At 29.4% G+C, this 15,471-nt stretch overlaps 1 protein-coding gene across 1 annotated transcript; it reads right to left on the reverse strand.

Annotated features, from left to right (window-relative positions):
* Positions 1 to 246: 246 nt before the first annotated feature.
* LOC105838366 (probable cytochrome P450 4aa1) lies at positions 247 to 15,418 on the reverse strand. Its single transcript, XM_012683886.3, has 7 exons — positions 12,898 to 15,418; positions 8,573 to 8,748; positions 7,497 to 7,874; positions 6,089 to 6,149; positions 2,129 to 2,661; positions 1,624 to 1,803; positions 247 to 1,442 (listed from the first exon to the last, which is right to left on the reverse strand). The coding sequence occupies exons 2-7, from the start codon at positions 8,718 to 8,720 to the stop codon at positions 1,249 to 1,251; spliced, it is 1,494 nt and encodes a 497-aa protein (XP_012539340.1). The 5' UTR covers positions 8,721 to 8,748; positions 12,898 to 15,418; the 3' UTR covers positions 247 to 1,248.
* Positions 15,419 to 15,471: the final 53 nt, after the last annotated feature.

Genomic DNA, 15,471 nt, shown 5'->3' on the forward strand with positions numbered 1-15,471 from the left:
AAACCGACCCTAATGGCCTATTCTTTTTAGCTGCACTATTACACTGGTGCAATAAGTTAAAGTAAGACAAGTATATTTTTTCTCATTCTAACTTATTGCATCAGTGCAACAGTGCAGCTAGAAAGAACAGACCATAAATGTAGTAAGCCTTAAGGCGTAGTCTACAATGAAGACTTAAGCTTTAAGCCGTAAGAAATTGACTAATCACAATTGAGTATTTTTATAAACATCGACCGTGATTGTCAATTTCTTATGGCTTAAAGCTTAAATCTTTATTGTAGACTACTTAAGGAATTGACCAATTATATTTGATTATTTTCCTCATTTAATTATGATTGGTCATTTCTTATGGCTTAGAACTCCGGCAGACCAACGTAATTTTGCAACGTGCGACGCGTGATATTCTTTATGGCTCCTGCACACAAGACGCGGCAAAGCAGTATCGCGGTGTCCAATCATCGTCTTGCTCTTCTGATAATACATATATGTATTATTAAAAGAGCAAGACGGTATTGGCCACCGCGATACCACTTTGCCGCGTCCACAAAAATGTTAGCGCGTTGTTGTTCAATAGAAAAATCTGTTTTTTATAATACAGATTCTTCTATTGGATAACAACGCGCTAACATTTGCGGCACACGATGCTTGTTGTATAAAATTGCTTGCTGGATGGAAATACTTTGTTCTAATTGGTGCATTTTCATCTATCTTTTAGAAATGCATCAATCAAAACTGAGTATTTCCATTTGGCTATTTGCAGTTTATGAGATTGAGGACACTTCATTAATCCAATTGTTTTAATCAAAGAATAAAGAATAATAGGAGGGACCATATCAGTAGTGGGGATTTAGGGCTGTTACTACACACAAATAATCTGCATACGAATAGCATAAGAGCTCCAGGTCAATAAGCATCTTATGTATATCAATATGGCAACTTTATGCTGAGAGCTGATTGGTTCAGCGGTCTTATGCTATGCTTATGAAGCTTATGTTATTTTGTGTGATAGGGCCGTTGCACAGACTTTTGCATAACGCATTACATAAATGCAAGAAATTCGATTGGTTGAATTTCTTATGCACTTTACTTATGGACCAATCAATTTGCTTATGTACATACGTTATGCGTTATGCAAAAGTGGGTGCGGGGGTCTATAGTTTATGCATGATGCGTGAGCGGTCATTTTGAGTACCCACTTTTATATATAGGACATCCATCGTCATCGCTGAAATCAAAAAGTCCCTCCTGTTATTCTTTACTCTTTGGTTTCAATTCATATTGTTTATCGCGCGCTTTTATTTTGACCCAAAGTCCACCATGTGCTCTGACTGTCATTCGAAATTTGGCTATCACTTTCTCCTTGCCGAGGATTGATTCTAATCGACACTTCCTTAGAATAGCGCTGATAATTGATTTCATCTCAAGCATAGCAAATTTGTATCCTAAAAAAAGATACGAAAAAGAGATGGTACAATATCTCTTCTTTTTAAAAAAATGACGAATTTATCTTATAATATTGAAAGAATGTGTTTTTAATGCTTTCAAGAACGTAAACAAATCTATAATATCATTATTCTTTTTTACGAAACATTTTTACTATATATGTATATGTGTTTCTCTCACCGATGCAATTGCGAGGTCCTGCGCTAAACGGTATGTAAGCGTACGGATGTCTTCCTTCAGAGTTTTCAGGACTAAAACGCTCCGGTTTGAAATCGTGAGGATCAGGAAAATGACGAGGCAAGCGATGTGTGCAATATGGCACTATAAATACGCCACAACCGGCCGGTATTACGTACTCTCCTATATAATATAAAAAATATTGATAATTTTTAATTCGCGCTTATTTCAAAAATAATTGGGAATAATTTTTTATATTAGTTTTAAATTATTTTTACTAACGCAGACCTCATGCGTATTTAATGAATTTATAACACATACTATTTATATAATAAATATTTGAAAAATTGTTTATTTTATTCTCTAATTAAAAAATAATTATAGATAATAAATAGATAATAAATAATTAAGTGATGACAGTTATAAACTTAAAAAAACTATACATAAAAATAAATTTGCAAATTAAATGAAATAATTATTGTGCAAATTTTTCTTCTTTAGGTCTCACCTAGTCTCACATCCTCCCCAAGTGTCCTGGCGAAAACTGGCACGCTAGGATACAACCTCAAAACTTCCTTGATACACATATCCAAACATTTCATTTTCATAAGATCCTGCATAGTTGGTGATCTCCTGTCGTTGCCAAAGATTTCACTTAATTCCGAGATGCATCTCTCCTGCCATTTAGGATTATTTGCCAAAAGAAAAAGCGTTATCGCGGTGGCGGTGCCGACCGAATCTTGGCCGGCCAACATAAAGGTACAACATTCCTCGATAATATCTCGCTTAGTAAACTGAGGATTTTTCTCATTGATCTCGATCATATGCTCAAGAAGAGAGGTTTTTCTAATCACGCTGTCATCGATGATAAGGGAGTCGTTTTTTTGTAGAAATTCGTACTTTTCCTCCATTTTTTTGAAGCAAAAGTCGAACAGATCCTTTTGCTGTTGTTCCTCCGATTTCCCAGCTGCTGTCAATCGGTAAATCCAGTCGATTAATAACCACGGTCGCGCAAGTCTATACGGCATCATAACTTGGCCCCTGTTTCCACACAAATATTGATGTTAATAATTATTTACATCCTTGATAGTGTACGTAGTTTTTTAAAAAGGAAATAAAAATCAAACTCATCATTCCTCGGAAAAGAAAAATTTTTAATTAATATATTAAAAGCTGAGTTTCTTAATTTAACTCGGATAAATAATTCTAAAAATTAAAGTATTAATACAAATAATTTTTATTATTTTTGATAGAATAATATTTCTAGAATATGAAGTAATACATACCCAGTGAGAAACGACCTATCGATGTCGATTCGACGTATCATTACATCGAATCGAAATAACAGTTTATTTTGATGAGTTTTTTTAATATAAATTTTTTAAAAATACACATTATTTACGATACGTATTTATCAGTAGAACATATTTATAACAGAATACAGAAAATATTAAGTTTAAATATTTATTTTACATTGTATCTTGGAGGTTCAGAAATTGATTTCTTACTATGTTTAAACAATAATATTTTCGAGAATAAGTTAGTCAAGTTAAAATTTTACAGCTCACAATGACAATAGGATCTAAAGTTTTTTGGATATTACTTTGTAATCTATCATTAAATTTACGTATGTTTAAATTTACTTTCGAGTATCGACTTAACATCTCCTTTTTAAGATAGGAATAAATAAATTATTTATTTTTACGCATATTGGATGTTATCTCTTTAAATAAGATACATTTTGTAGAAATATATTTCAGAAGTATATTTCACAGAATATTTTACCGAAATGTATATTTCAAATAAATTTTTTTATAACAAATAAATATAAAAGAAAATGTCACAAGAAATATTTGGTTCTCAACTTCGACATTTTTTTCTCAGTGTATATAAACTTTACTTATATGGATACGGTTTGATGAATGCAGAGACAGTGGATGCTGGGACTTTGTTTTTTGGAAATAGAATCCGCACTGATTATTTACAAAACTATGTCGAACGCAAGAAAAATTTGTATACATCACGTATTTTACTAAAACTCTTCTTTTGTTCATATATAGTTGGTGTTATTTCTTGATATGCTCTATATTTGGATTTTATTACATATTCGTAAAATACACTGAAATGAATATGTCGGAAAAATAACATTGAGAGCAACTAAAGTGAAAAATGAGTAGTTGAATACAAAAATGTCATAACAGTTTGTATAAAATACAAGAGTATAAGAAAATTTTTACATACACATTACGGATTTTATTCAAACTTTTTTTCATCTGCGAGTTATGTAGCGTTACTTCTTAACACATTCATTATATACATTTTTTATACATATAATGTAAGATGATGTAAAATAATTATCTAGTGTTTTATGTATTCTGTTAAAGCAGTTCTGCAAATGAATATGTTAAAATTGATATTTTCTGTAAAGTAATATGTTAATATTCATTGAGATATTACAACGTGGAATGAATATTTCTTCCTATTTTCTTATCTATTAGTTGGTTGACGTTACTTCTTGATATTGTTTGTACACTATGTATTTTTTGTATACATCCATAATTAAGATATAAGTAAAATAAATATATTAAATTTTATATTTTTTGTATTATGTTATTTTATAATATTTGTTATTTTATAATATTAGCATTTTCTGTGTTTTGTTGCAAAATTTGTAATTGTACGAATACTAATATTTTATCGAAAAGTTATTGAAATTTTATTGACAGGTCATCGAAATTTAAACGACGTAATCAAAATTTGGTTGAAAAATCAACAAAATTTGATTGAAAAATTATCAACATTTATCGGAAGTCATTGAAACCTGGACCAAAATCGAATCGAAATTGATGAGCATTTTGATCAGTTTTCAATAAATCGACATTAAATCGATGAGCCATTTCTCGCTAAGTAGTAATTTTTAATTTTTCGAATTTTTAATACATCATGGTTTTCTATTTTTTATATTAATTCTAGAACGCCATATTTTTTTATCTCAAATGTCATACTAGATTTTAAATGTATCTTATTCTTTCCCAAGCGTTCTGCAATGAACAGATGAACTAAAATCAATATTGTGCTATATGAATCTCTTTCGTTTTTTTGTAACGAAGACGATGATATATCCACAATAATATTAATTAACATTAAATATATTAGAAATTAATTTAAACAGAATAAAGTTTAAAGAGCCGCAAAAATAAGTTTTTTTCAAAAATTTTTCATATTTTCGTCAATTTTCAATAAATTTAAGAACATGGAATAGTTTTGGAAAGATAAAAGATAGATCTAGAACCGCAATAAAATAGATTTTGGGTATTGTTTAAAAAGTATAATTATTTTGACAAATATATGATAGTTTAAAAAAAAACGATAGCTTAAGAGGATGTTAAACTGGTTATCAAATTTGATCGAAGTCGATAATGTAGAATTATTCATGCACATCATTAACAAAGATTTTGTATGTATTTTTTTTATAGGTTTAGAAATTCTTTTCCAGAATTAAAGTACACGTATTAATATTAGTTCATGAATTGAACTTCATACCGAGAATGAAAAAAATTTTTTAAGACTTTTTTTTATCATTCTGTATCTGGATTTAATAAAATCTATTCAAAAAACTTTAACATAGTCAAAAAACTTTAACGGCTTTTAATCGTAATTTGACGAATATAGTCTTATTCCTTAATCTATTCCGAAGAGGGGAATACCATTCATTTGTACGTATGAGCTACATAACATATGAAGTAAATATTTTCTTGGGCAGATATAACTTAAAAAATTTTTTTGCATTTTTGGTCTTGAATTAATGATCCCTTCTTTATTTGTGTACTTTAAACGTGTAAAAGGATTTTTAATTTTGTAAATTCAATCCAAAAATATTTGATTTAACGGAATAGTCGAAAAAAAAACACAATCAATCTTTTTTATTTTGCTGTAATTGTAAAAAATGTTTATTTTTTAAATATTGAATACATAATTAAAGTAAGAAAACTATTAAAATATTTTCATGACTTTTTAAGCGGCATCGGCACTTGCTAATTGTATTGCCCTGTGGTTTTAACACACAGAAACGTTGCAGTTCGCACAAACACAGCTATAATACCTATTTTTCTATAGCGAAATCTGAACGAAATGTGAACACGAAAAAACCATGTTTCGTATGACGATAGCCGAACGAAATTTATACACAAACGTCAGACAAGGATATTAATGTCTCCTTTCATTTTACATCTATATTATTTGGAAGTTAATGGCATTCTGATGGCCAGCTAATGTCCCTTTCCATTCCTAAGATTTTAAATTGAATTATGGTCGGTGCTTCAAGTTGATCCCTTTATTCCCTTTATCTGCTAAATTAGAAGATAAATTCGCGCTGGACTATACAACATTACCCCGATATGACATTCTAGGGTTAATAAATTTATATTTTAGATTAATGAGATTTAATGAGGTCTATTATATCACTCACTTTCTGAATGGCGTGTCATCCTCGTTGCCTTTTTGATTCGACGGTGTGCCCAGAATCGTCTCTGAAATAAACATTGTTGTGTCAGATGGCTAATATCTGACATTGGGATAAGTACGCTTTCGAAATATTGGAATGTAGAAACGTATAACAAGAGGTGGAGTTTTGAGATAATTCTACATGTAGTTTCTTTAAAGGTATGTATTGTATTAGCGTTAGGCAAATATTGAAAATCAACAAAGATACAGTACACGAGTATTTACGCGTTACCGCTTTGTATTGACAAGTTTCAACGGATTCTCATGCTAATTAACCGCTATTGCGTACCATATTTAGCATATAAAAAGGTGAAATCTTTTAGCGTTTACAGTACGCATTTGATTTCTATGAGCAAACGTCACGGCTATCATCAATACGTTTCACACTTTTATTGCGTGACGCATTTGTCTTCTCGATTATTGCGTTGGAGCATATATCCTGATATGTTATCGCATAGCTATTATCTTTTTTCTTTTTTTCCACGTTCATAAAACCAAAGATGTAATTAATCGACAAGGTTTTTTTATCCGGATTTTGCAAGTAAAATACGCTTTCTTTTTCAGAAATGGAAAGGGAAAAAATGGAAAAATTAAATCCATATAAAAATTACGTTTACACAGTAAGTACTAAGCAACATTTTTGTATATCGTATGTCATTTCAAGTATTTTGTAAATAAAATGCAAATCTCCTATTTTTAACTAACAAAGAAATCCACAAGTGTTCTTTTTTTCGATTTTGAACTATTAATATGCTGTACTCCAGATCAAAATAAAGAACATATTTTTTTACATACTCTTTCGCATGTTTAAGCGGTAAAACACCCCTTTGAAAAAAACTGGTATTTTTCTTTCAAAGTGAATATTGTAAAAACTATAAAAAATAAAAATATATTTTAAATAAAAGTTGACTGATTTTAAAAGAACTTTTTAATATTTAGTATTTGAAAAAATCTTTAGTAGAGGTATAAAAAATTTAAAAATTAGAAATTTGTTAATACTATTAAAAAGTACTCTTGAAACCATTCGACTTTTATTTAGGGCATTGTTTTCCATTTCTTATAGTTTCGACGATATTTGATTTGAAAGAAAATAAATTATTTTTTCAAAAAAATGTTTTATTCTCTTAATGTGCGAGAATGCACTTATAAAAAATATCGTACATGTCTCTTACTTTGTCTATCTTTCAACATATCTAAAGCTTATTAAAATCGGAAAGACACACTTGGTTTGTGTAGCCTTGTATTTCTTCAATGACTTTGAATAATCGTACGAAGATGAAATTCTTAAATAATAAAACACGAAGTTCTTTTATTATTGAAACAAGGTGTCACTATTAAAATGTCCTCAGGTACAAGTAATTTACAACACGTACCGTTCAATATATCATACACAGAGTTGTTGACGAACACGGTGACATTTATATCCTCCCCGTCCTTCTCAAGCAACTTGTCGACTAGGCGATCGGCGCATTCACCGAACGTTCCGATGAATTTTTCTAACACATGGCGATGGAAGGTCGGTTGCAAGATTCTCCGATGTATCTTCCATTTGTCGACATCTCGCGTAATTAGTCCTTTGCCAAGAAAATTATCGAGCAGCTTGTAAAAAAATATTTTCTGTGTGTGTTTCATGCTGCTGAGTACCATTTGAATATCATTTGGCTCGACGAGCACAACGTATGGCAGAAGTGTAAGCCATATTCGAAAAATGCGACCATAATTCTGTGCCTCATTTGTCATTCTTTGAATCACTAGGAAATCAAAGTCTTTTCAATAGAATAACTTGGAAATAATTATATTGTATGATATTATTATTCTCATTTGCAAGCCGTTTATAGAACAACGTAGAATTTAGATCCTGGTAAAAATTTTTTCTTAATATAAAAACATATACATATAAATATGTATAATTATATACAAAATATGTTCTTATATGTTTACACTAATTTATTTTTTGTAAAATTTTTGTTTGATATAAAAAGTAACAGTCATACTAAAAAAACAAAAGCTAATTCAAGATAATTTCCACATTGTTTCTTTTACAAAAAGTTAAATATGAAGAAATGAGAAAAAAATGCGTATAATATATATAATCACATATATTTATGATTTATTAAGGAGTAAATATAATTATAATATGAGCAATTTTTTTTCATTTTTCATGTTTAACTTTTTGTAAAAGAAGCAATGCAAAAATTATCTTTTTAATTAGTTTTTGTTTTTTCAATACGACTATTATTTTTATATGCCAAACAATAATTTTCAAAAAAAAGAAGCTAATATAAACATATATGGACATTTCGTATATAATTATATATATTTATAGGTATTTTGTATAAAAAATTTTTTACTAAGATAATTGCATAAAATATATGATAAATATTGATTTTAATTAATTGGTGATTAATTAACAATATACAATTACAATTAGTAACATTGAATCACTTACGATTTCCTTCAAAAAGGGTGTTTGCATTGCCAAGAATGGGTACTGTTTTTGGTCCATCGAGCGTGAAGATAAATCTGAGGACTCTGAGGTAATTCTTTAACGCATAAATAACATATATAACGGCTAGAAAGGCAAGATAGGTCCACATCTCTCCTGATATATATGATGCGATTCAACTAAATAGAAATTAATAAGAAATGTAGTTTCCATATGTTAGGTACATGGATAATAAATTATAACGAAAGAATAATGAGAAAATTTTTGCCTAATAATAAGTGTAATCAATCATTCGGTTTATTCATACAACATATTTTTTGAAACAAGGACGTTGCAATAAAATATCATTGTTTGCTACTTAGATTAAATGCATGTAAATTATATGTGTATAAATTGATAAATAATAATTTGTGGCTATATCTGCTTTAATTTCAATGCGGGTTGTACATTTTTCATTTCTGTAATTTATTATTTTTAATAAGTGAAAGTACTTTTTTGAATATCGTTTTGGTAATATAATAATTGTCATTGATAAAACCAAATGTGAAAAAATTACAAAATAAATTTTGTAGTCTTAATTGATTATTAATACAGTGGATTTATTAAATAACATAAAAAAATTAAATAAGCAATAAGATAATAACCAATAATTGTTACACACTGTATTAGTAACATGTATTATGATCGTGTGCGTCATAAATATGTCATGATTGTCATAAAACGCTATGAATGTAAAATAACTTAAAACTGCGAAAAAAAATTAAGACGCAGATAATTTTTTGCACATATCGAGTTTTCTTACTCGGCATAAAACAACTACCTTCTTTAAATCTAAAAAATTTTAACGTATATGATCAATTAAATTATGGAATGGTACGTTGGCCATGTGATATATTTTGTATGATTAAATATGTATTGTGCTTTTCTAATTTGATTAGTTAGTTCTAATTTATCTAATTTATTTAAGTGTTGCTAACGATACAAACATAGGATAGGGCCGAGGCCGAAGCGGCAATAAAAAGAATATTGAAGGCAAATAATTGTTATTTTGTGATGTGTATAGATAGAATAAATTAAATTATTCTGTAAAAGAAAATTTATTAAAAAAGATTTATTATTTTTATAACATAGGCATAGAGGTGAAAAGTACCAAGACAAAAAGATATATACATATATATAAAGGTTTATAAATATACATATATATATTATACATAGTTTATGTATTGTATAAACTATATATGTATATATATAATAATTATAAACTTGTAAAAATAAATTTATTTTAAATAAGGTTAAAAAATTTATCATTGATGACCTAGTAATATGTTTTTGAAATGATAAAAATCTAAATTTGCACGATTATAGAGATGCTTTTGAAAACTATTAATACATTTCAATGATAATAATTATATTATTTACTTTTTCAAAGAAATTTTAAATAAATTTCTTACAGAAATAGCCTTACCGAATTTTTAAAAATACAGGGTGTTTGGTAAAGATTTATGCAATCTTTATAAACAGGTAGAGCGCATTCAACTGAATAGAAAAGTCCTTTACTATTTTGCAATTTTTGCAATAGTTAATAAGTTGTTGATTACACAGGCACACAAAAAAGTGGTTGGTTTGGCGGACCAAACTAATTAATCCTTGTGTATTTTGACTTGCTAAATTCAAATCAAAGGTCAGAATTGCTGAATTGGCTTATTTTTTCCTAATTTCAAAAAGAAACATTTTTTTGTGTACCTGTGTAATCAATAACTCGTTAACTATTGCGAAAATGGAAAAACGGTAAAGAACTTTTCTGTTTAGTTTAATGCGCTCTACTTGTTTATAAAGATTGCATAAATCTTTACCAAACATCTTGTATATATTGCGAAACTATGCAATGCATTAATCAAATTTTTTACTTTTTGTTTTATAACATTGTTTTTACAAGTTTTATTCAAAGTTAAATGCATGTATTCTTTTTACCCTATATGTATAATAATAAAATGATGTATTTTATATAGATAATAATGTTTAACTCATTTCATTGTCTACGCGATATAAAATAATAATAATTATTTAGATTCAACAACTTTCCAATTGCAATTTATTATCTCGTGTATTTGCCTTGAATTACGCGATAGCATGACCTCACAACATAATGTTTGTCTGACACGTGCATTTCGGCTCGTTTTTAAAAACGTATATTAATTTTCTCGATTTAACTTGTCTTCTATTCTAGTTCTATAAATGAGAAAAAAATAAAATTAAATTTAGATTAAAGTTCCATTTACGGGTCTTGATCATATAGTAACATTGCGGATAGCATTGGTTTGACCGCCGAATTCCACAAGGGACATTTACTTCTTTACATTAACGATTCAGAGTGGAACATATGTTAATTGACATAATCGAATCATGCAAGTAGAGTGTGTTACAGGCAATTCCATACGGATCACATAACAATAAATTTCACAACAAGGATAAATCAAATATTAGACGAAAAGTTTATCTAATACATATTAACTTATCAAAATCTGCACTATGATTAAATTGCTGATTGGAAATTTCAAAATTTATTATGGTTATTAAGTTTAAAGTTGTTTTAGAAAGGTTTTCCAAATTTATGTCCATGTTTTTAAATGGCAAACATCTATATCCATTTAACATTAGTGGATATAATAAAAAAGCGCGAGTAAATTATTTATTTAATTACTATACTTCTCTTATTTTTTAACTTTTATAACTTTTATTACTTTTATAAGTATTTCATATTACGTGTTAGAGAAAGAAAGAAAGAAATAAATTTATAAAATTATATTTAGTAAATTTTTACTAAATATAATTTTATAAATCTATTTCTCTCTCTCTCTCTCTCTCTCTCTCTTTTTCTCTCATTCGTAGTGCGAAATATGAAGATGTGAAGTATAAAAGAATGTGCTTATTTTCTATTTCCACTAATAAGACTTTGATGTTGATATTGAATTATTTTCATGCGCAAGATGATTGATAATTGTAAAAAAATTGACTTTACTATTACTGAAAAAATCACTGAAAAATATTACTGAAAAAATGTTTATGATTTATATTTGAAGAATCCCTGTCTTAGAGATTTATCCATTGTTTAAAAATATATTTTTTAATATAAAAATGATATTTCTATTGTTAAAATATACGAATTGACCTATGTAAAAATAGTAAATCGCACTTTTCTTAAACTTTTATATTCTTACATGTTTATCTCATATAGGAAAAAGTTTAATCTAGTTATTTTTCAAGGAGGTGATCACTTACAATTTAGAGAAAGTTGTAACAAAACACAATGCTTCAAATTCGATGCACACGTGCTCACGTAAATCAAATGTGTTAAGTGAAAGTTATCAATATGACATCGGTTAACCAATTCGTGTTCATTGTGCCCACGTCTACTTGTAGAATCGTAAAGATATAACATATCTCTTATTTAAAAAATAAATACATAAAATGCAATCAGTAGTCGTTTCACTTTATACGTCACATTTTCTTTAACACCTAATTATGATTTTTTAAAAATTTTTCAATTGTTTACACACACACACTTTCTCTCTCTCTCTCTCTCTCTCTCTCTCTCTCTTTCTCTCACATTCTTCTTGCAAAATATTAATTTTTTTAAGAAACCAGCGCTAAAATCGAGCTTATAATAAATTCTTTTAATTGTTGCTATGATTTACCCTTAATCTTTTCTATATTTATTTGAACAAAATTATAATTTTAGAATCGACAAGTCCTCATGTCACGCTGACGATTTATATTTCCTCTCATACAACACAGAACATTTCAGCAATATTGTAACATTGCCGAACTCGTTGGAATATTTTGTATTGTTTAATTTTACTGTTTACACAAATATACACGTTGTGCGTGTAATATTTAGTCAAATTGCATATTGAATGATAAAGTTAGACATCTCGGTGATATTTATCGTTTCATTCGTTATTATAGAACGATAATCTATTATGTCTCAGTAATGATAAAACCATACGGAATTAATAAGACCTCGCCAAATTACTGTCGTTGTGGAATATCGCGGAATTGCAATCATCCTTGATCGATTCGGGAAGAGAAAATTTGATTCTACGCAATATGCAAAACGATGCGTGCATATACTCTTAATCATGTATCGTCAAAATTTAAAAAGGTACAAAAATTTTTCTTTTAATTTTGATATGCACCTTCAATTTTGGCAATACATGCTGAAGAGTGTAAAATCGATTTTCGATTTTTGCGTACAGTTCTTCGATTTTTAACACTTATCAACGCGACGACGAATCGTTAAGCTTAGCCGTAATGCGTGGCATTCTCACCTATGCTGAAGCAACGCCGTAAAAATCGTCATAGCCCCCTGACGGGACCGAACACCATTGTCGACACACGTACAACGAGAGATCTACATTCGCGGTCGAAACGATCAACTGACTAAACCTTGTCGCCTGCTCGTCGGTGGTTTATATATACGGAGAGATGGAAGATCAGGCTGACCCATAGTTAAGCTCGTAGTCCATCTCACCGCTAAAATCGGCAATTAAAGCCCCGATCACGTATCACGCGTGATGCGCGCGTACGGGCGTGCCTCGCGAGCGGCCCGGGTGTTCCGGGCCAGCTCGGCCTCCAGGAGACGAAGCGGGGTGAGACGAAGCGAAACAAAGTGATCATCAAAGAGGATGCTTCGCGTTCCTTATGTTCACGGCCGTCGTAGGGCAAAGCGGAAAACTCAAGGAAACGATCTCAAGGCGATACGATCGCCGATTGCTTCCACAAATTGCGCGAGCGATCGATGCATAATTCAATCTGGCCGCGGGACCGTGCGCTCCATTTTTGACGCAATGTTTCTTGCCCCGTCGCGCAAAATTAACATTTATCTGATTTTGTCCATGAATATGTATGCGTTCATATATATATATGTACAAACGTCTGCGAATGCGACTGTACGTCGAATGTCTCGGCATCATTAGGTGTTTGATTGACAATCGATTTTTCTGGCATCTCGAGGTACGAAAATAGAAAAATGTTGAGTTTGTCTTGATTATAATATGATCGCATAATAGTTTCTAAATAACAAGTGAAACTTTATGGTCTGTAAGTTTAAAAATATACAAACCGAATGCTAGTAATAGAGATAAATCAAATTACTTTGACAAATCATTAGAATTATTAGAGTTTATTCTTACAAGAGTACACAACCAAGTTCCCTTTTAATAAACTTCGGATATTTCAAAATTTATAAATTTATATAAAGAATCTAAAAAAGATGTAGGTTTTCGATTAAATTTGATTTATTTGTTTACAATTATTAATACGCACGCATTAAATGTATTAATAAATAAATTAATTAATTAAAATCATGCTTTGCAGAAATTTAATTCATTTTAATGTAAAACAAAAATTAATATTAAATAAAAGATATAGTTGAAAGGCTTGTTTGGATGCAAAATTCCTCAAGCAGCATATGGTGAGGAATAACGAGCGCGCGTGTGCAGCAAAAGTTTATCATCACTCAAGATAGGGTGCAACACTATTATTTTCATTATGATCATCTCAAAGCATAAGATTTCAATTTTAAATAAATCTCTACTTGAAGATTCTAGCACAGGTTCACCGGTGGCATTAAAAAAATGGCCAAAAAAGCAAAAATTTGTGATATTTAAATTTTAACATCACTTCTTTAAAAAACCTAATGTATGGATAAAATAATTTTGCTTTTGGATTCAAACTAGCGACTAAAAATCTACGGGAAATGATACATGTTATTTATGTTGCACGTTTAATGTCGAGCTGTGTGTGTTGTTAAAAAATAATTAATAAATCTTGTTTCTTTATAAAAATTAATGCGTTAACCGAGTGTCGATAATAAAGGTAATAATCGTGATAACCACTGAGGATAAGAAGCAAAGAGATTATACATATGTATAAATTAATGAATTCAGAACAGTTAGTAGTAGGTGTCCTCTGCTATTCAAGTAATGAAACTCGTATAGACCGACTGAGAGATAATTTCGGAAGATTCGGATTCAAATTTATGCATCTCGCACTTTTCAATTATGAAATATAATGCATACAATTTACCAATAAATTTTAAAAAGCAAATTTTCTAATATAATAATAAAAAATTTAATTATTAAAATAAATTTTGTAGTAGCACAAATATATTGGAAGTATGTAAACTAATATTGATCATATTAGGAATACATTAACCAATGTTTTTCCAATGTAACGACAATATTGATCATAAAATATTGGTTCCAAAGGATGCAATTAATGTCCAATATTGTCTAATATTAATTTAACATTCGTACAATGTTGAATAATATTGCATCAATATTACTGGACAAATTGGTTAAATATAATTGATGAACCGTCTACTTAACAATATTGTAATATTGCATTTACATTACTTCCTAATACTACTTTATGTTTTGTGCTAAGGTTAGACGACTTCTTTAAAAATGGACATTTCGTGTAGATACCTTATATTAATATAAATATTGACATAAATTTGTATAATTATATTTTCTGGTATATTTCGACAATAAGATAGGATCGAAAAGAGACTTGTCGCGCCATATTTGGCGCCTCGACGTAAACGCATGTTCGACCCTGCCATTCGGCCGCGGTATGTAACTATGTACGCGCGCTTTGGCGCAACTCGCTTTTACGACAGAAATTAAACGTGTCAGTCCGCAAGGTAACAAATCTTGACGCGACAAAAAACATTGGAACATTATTATCTATGAATGGCGTATTTTTTCATGGTTTATCATTTTAAATGTCTAGGCTTTTTCTCTATCTTTAATCGATTTGCCATCTAATGTTCGAGTACCGCTTGAGAAGCATTCGTTCGATACTCGAAAAAAAAAAAAAAAAAAACCGTACGTACGCAC

The sequence above is a fragment of the Monomorium pharaonis genome, chromosome 2, assembly GCF_013373865.1.
Source record: "Monomorium pharaonis isolate MP-MQ-018 chromosome 2, ASM1337386v2, whole genome shotgun sequence".
In the NCBI taxonomy this organism is placed as follows: Eukaryota; Metazoa; Arthropoda; class Insecta; order Hymenoptera; family Formicidae; genus Monomorium; species Monomorium pharaonis.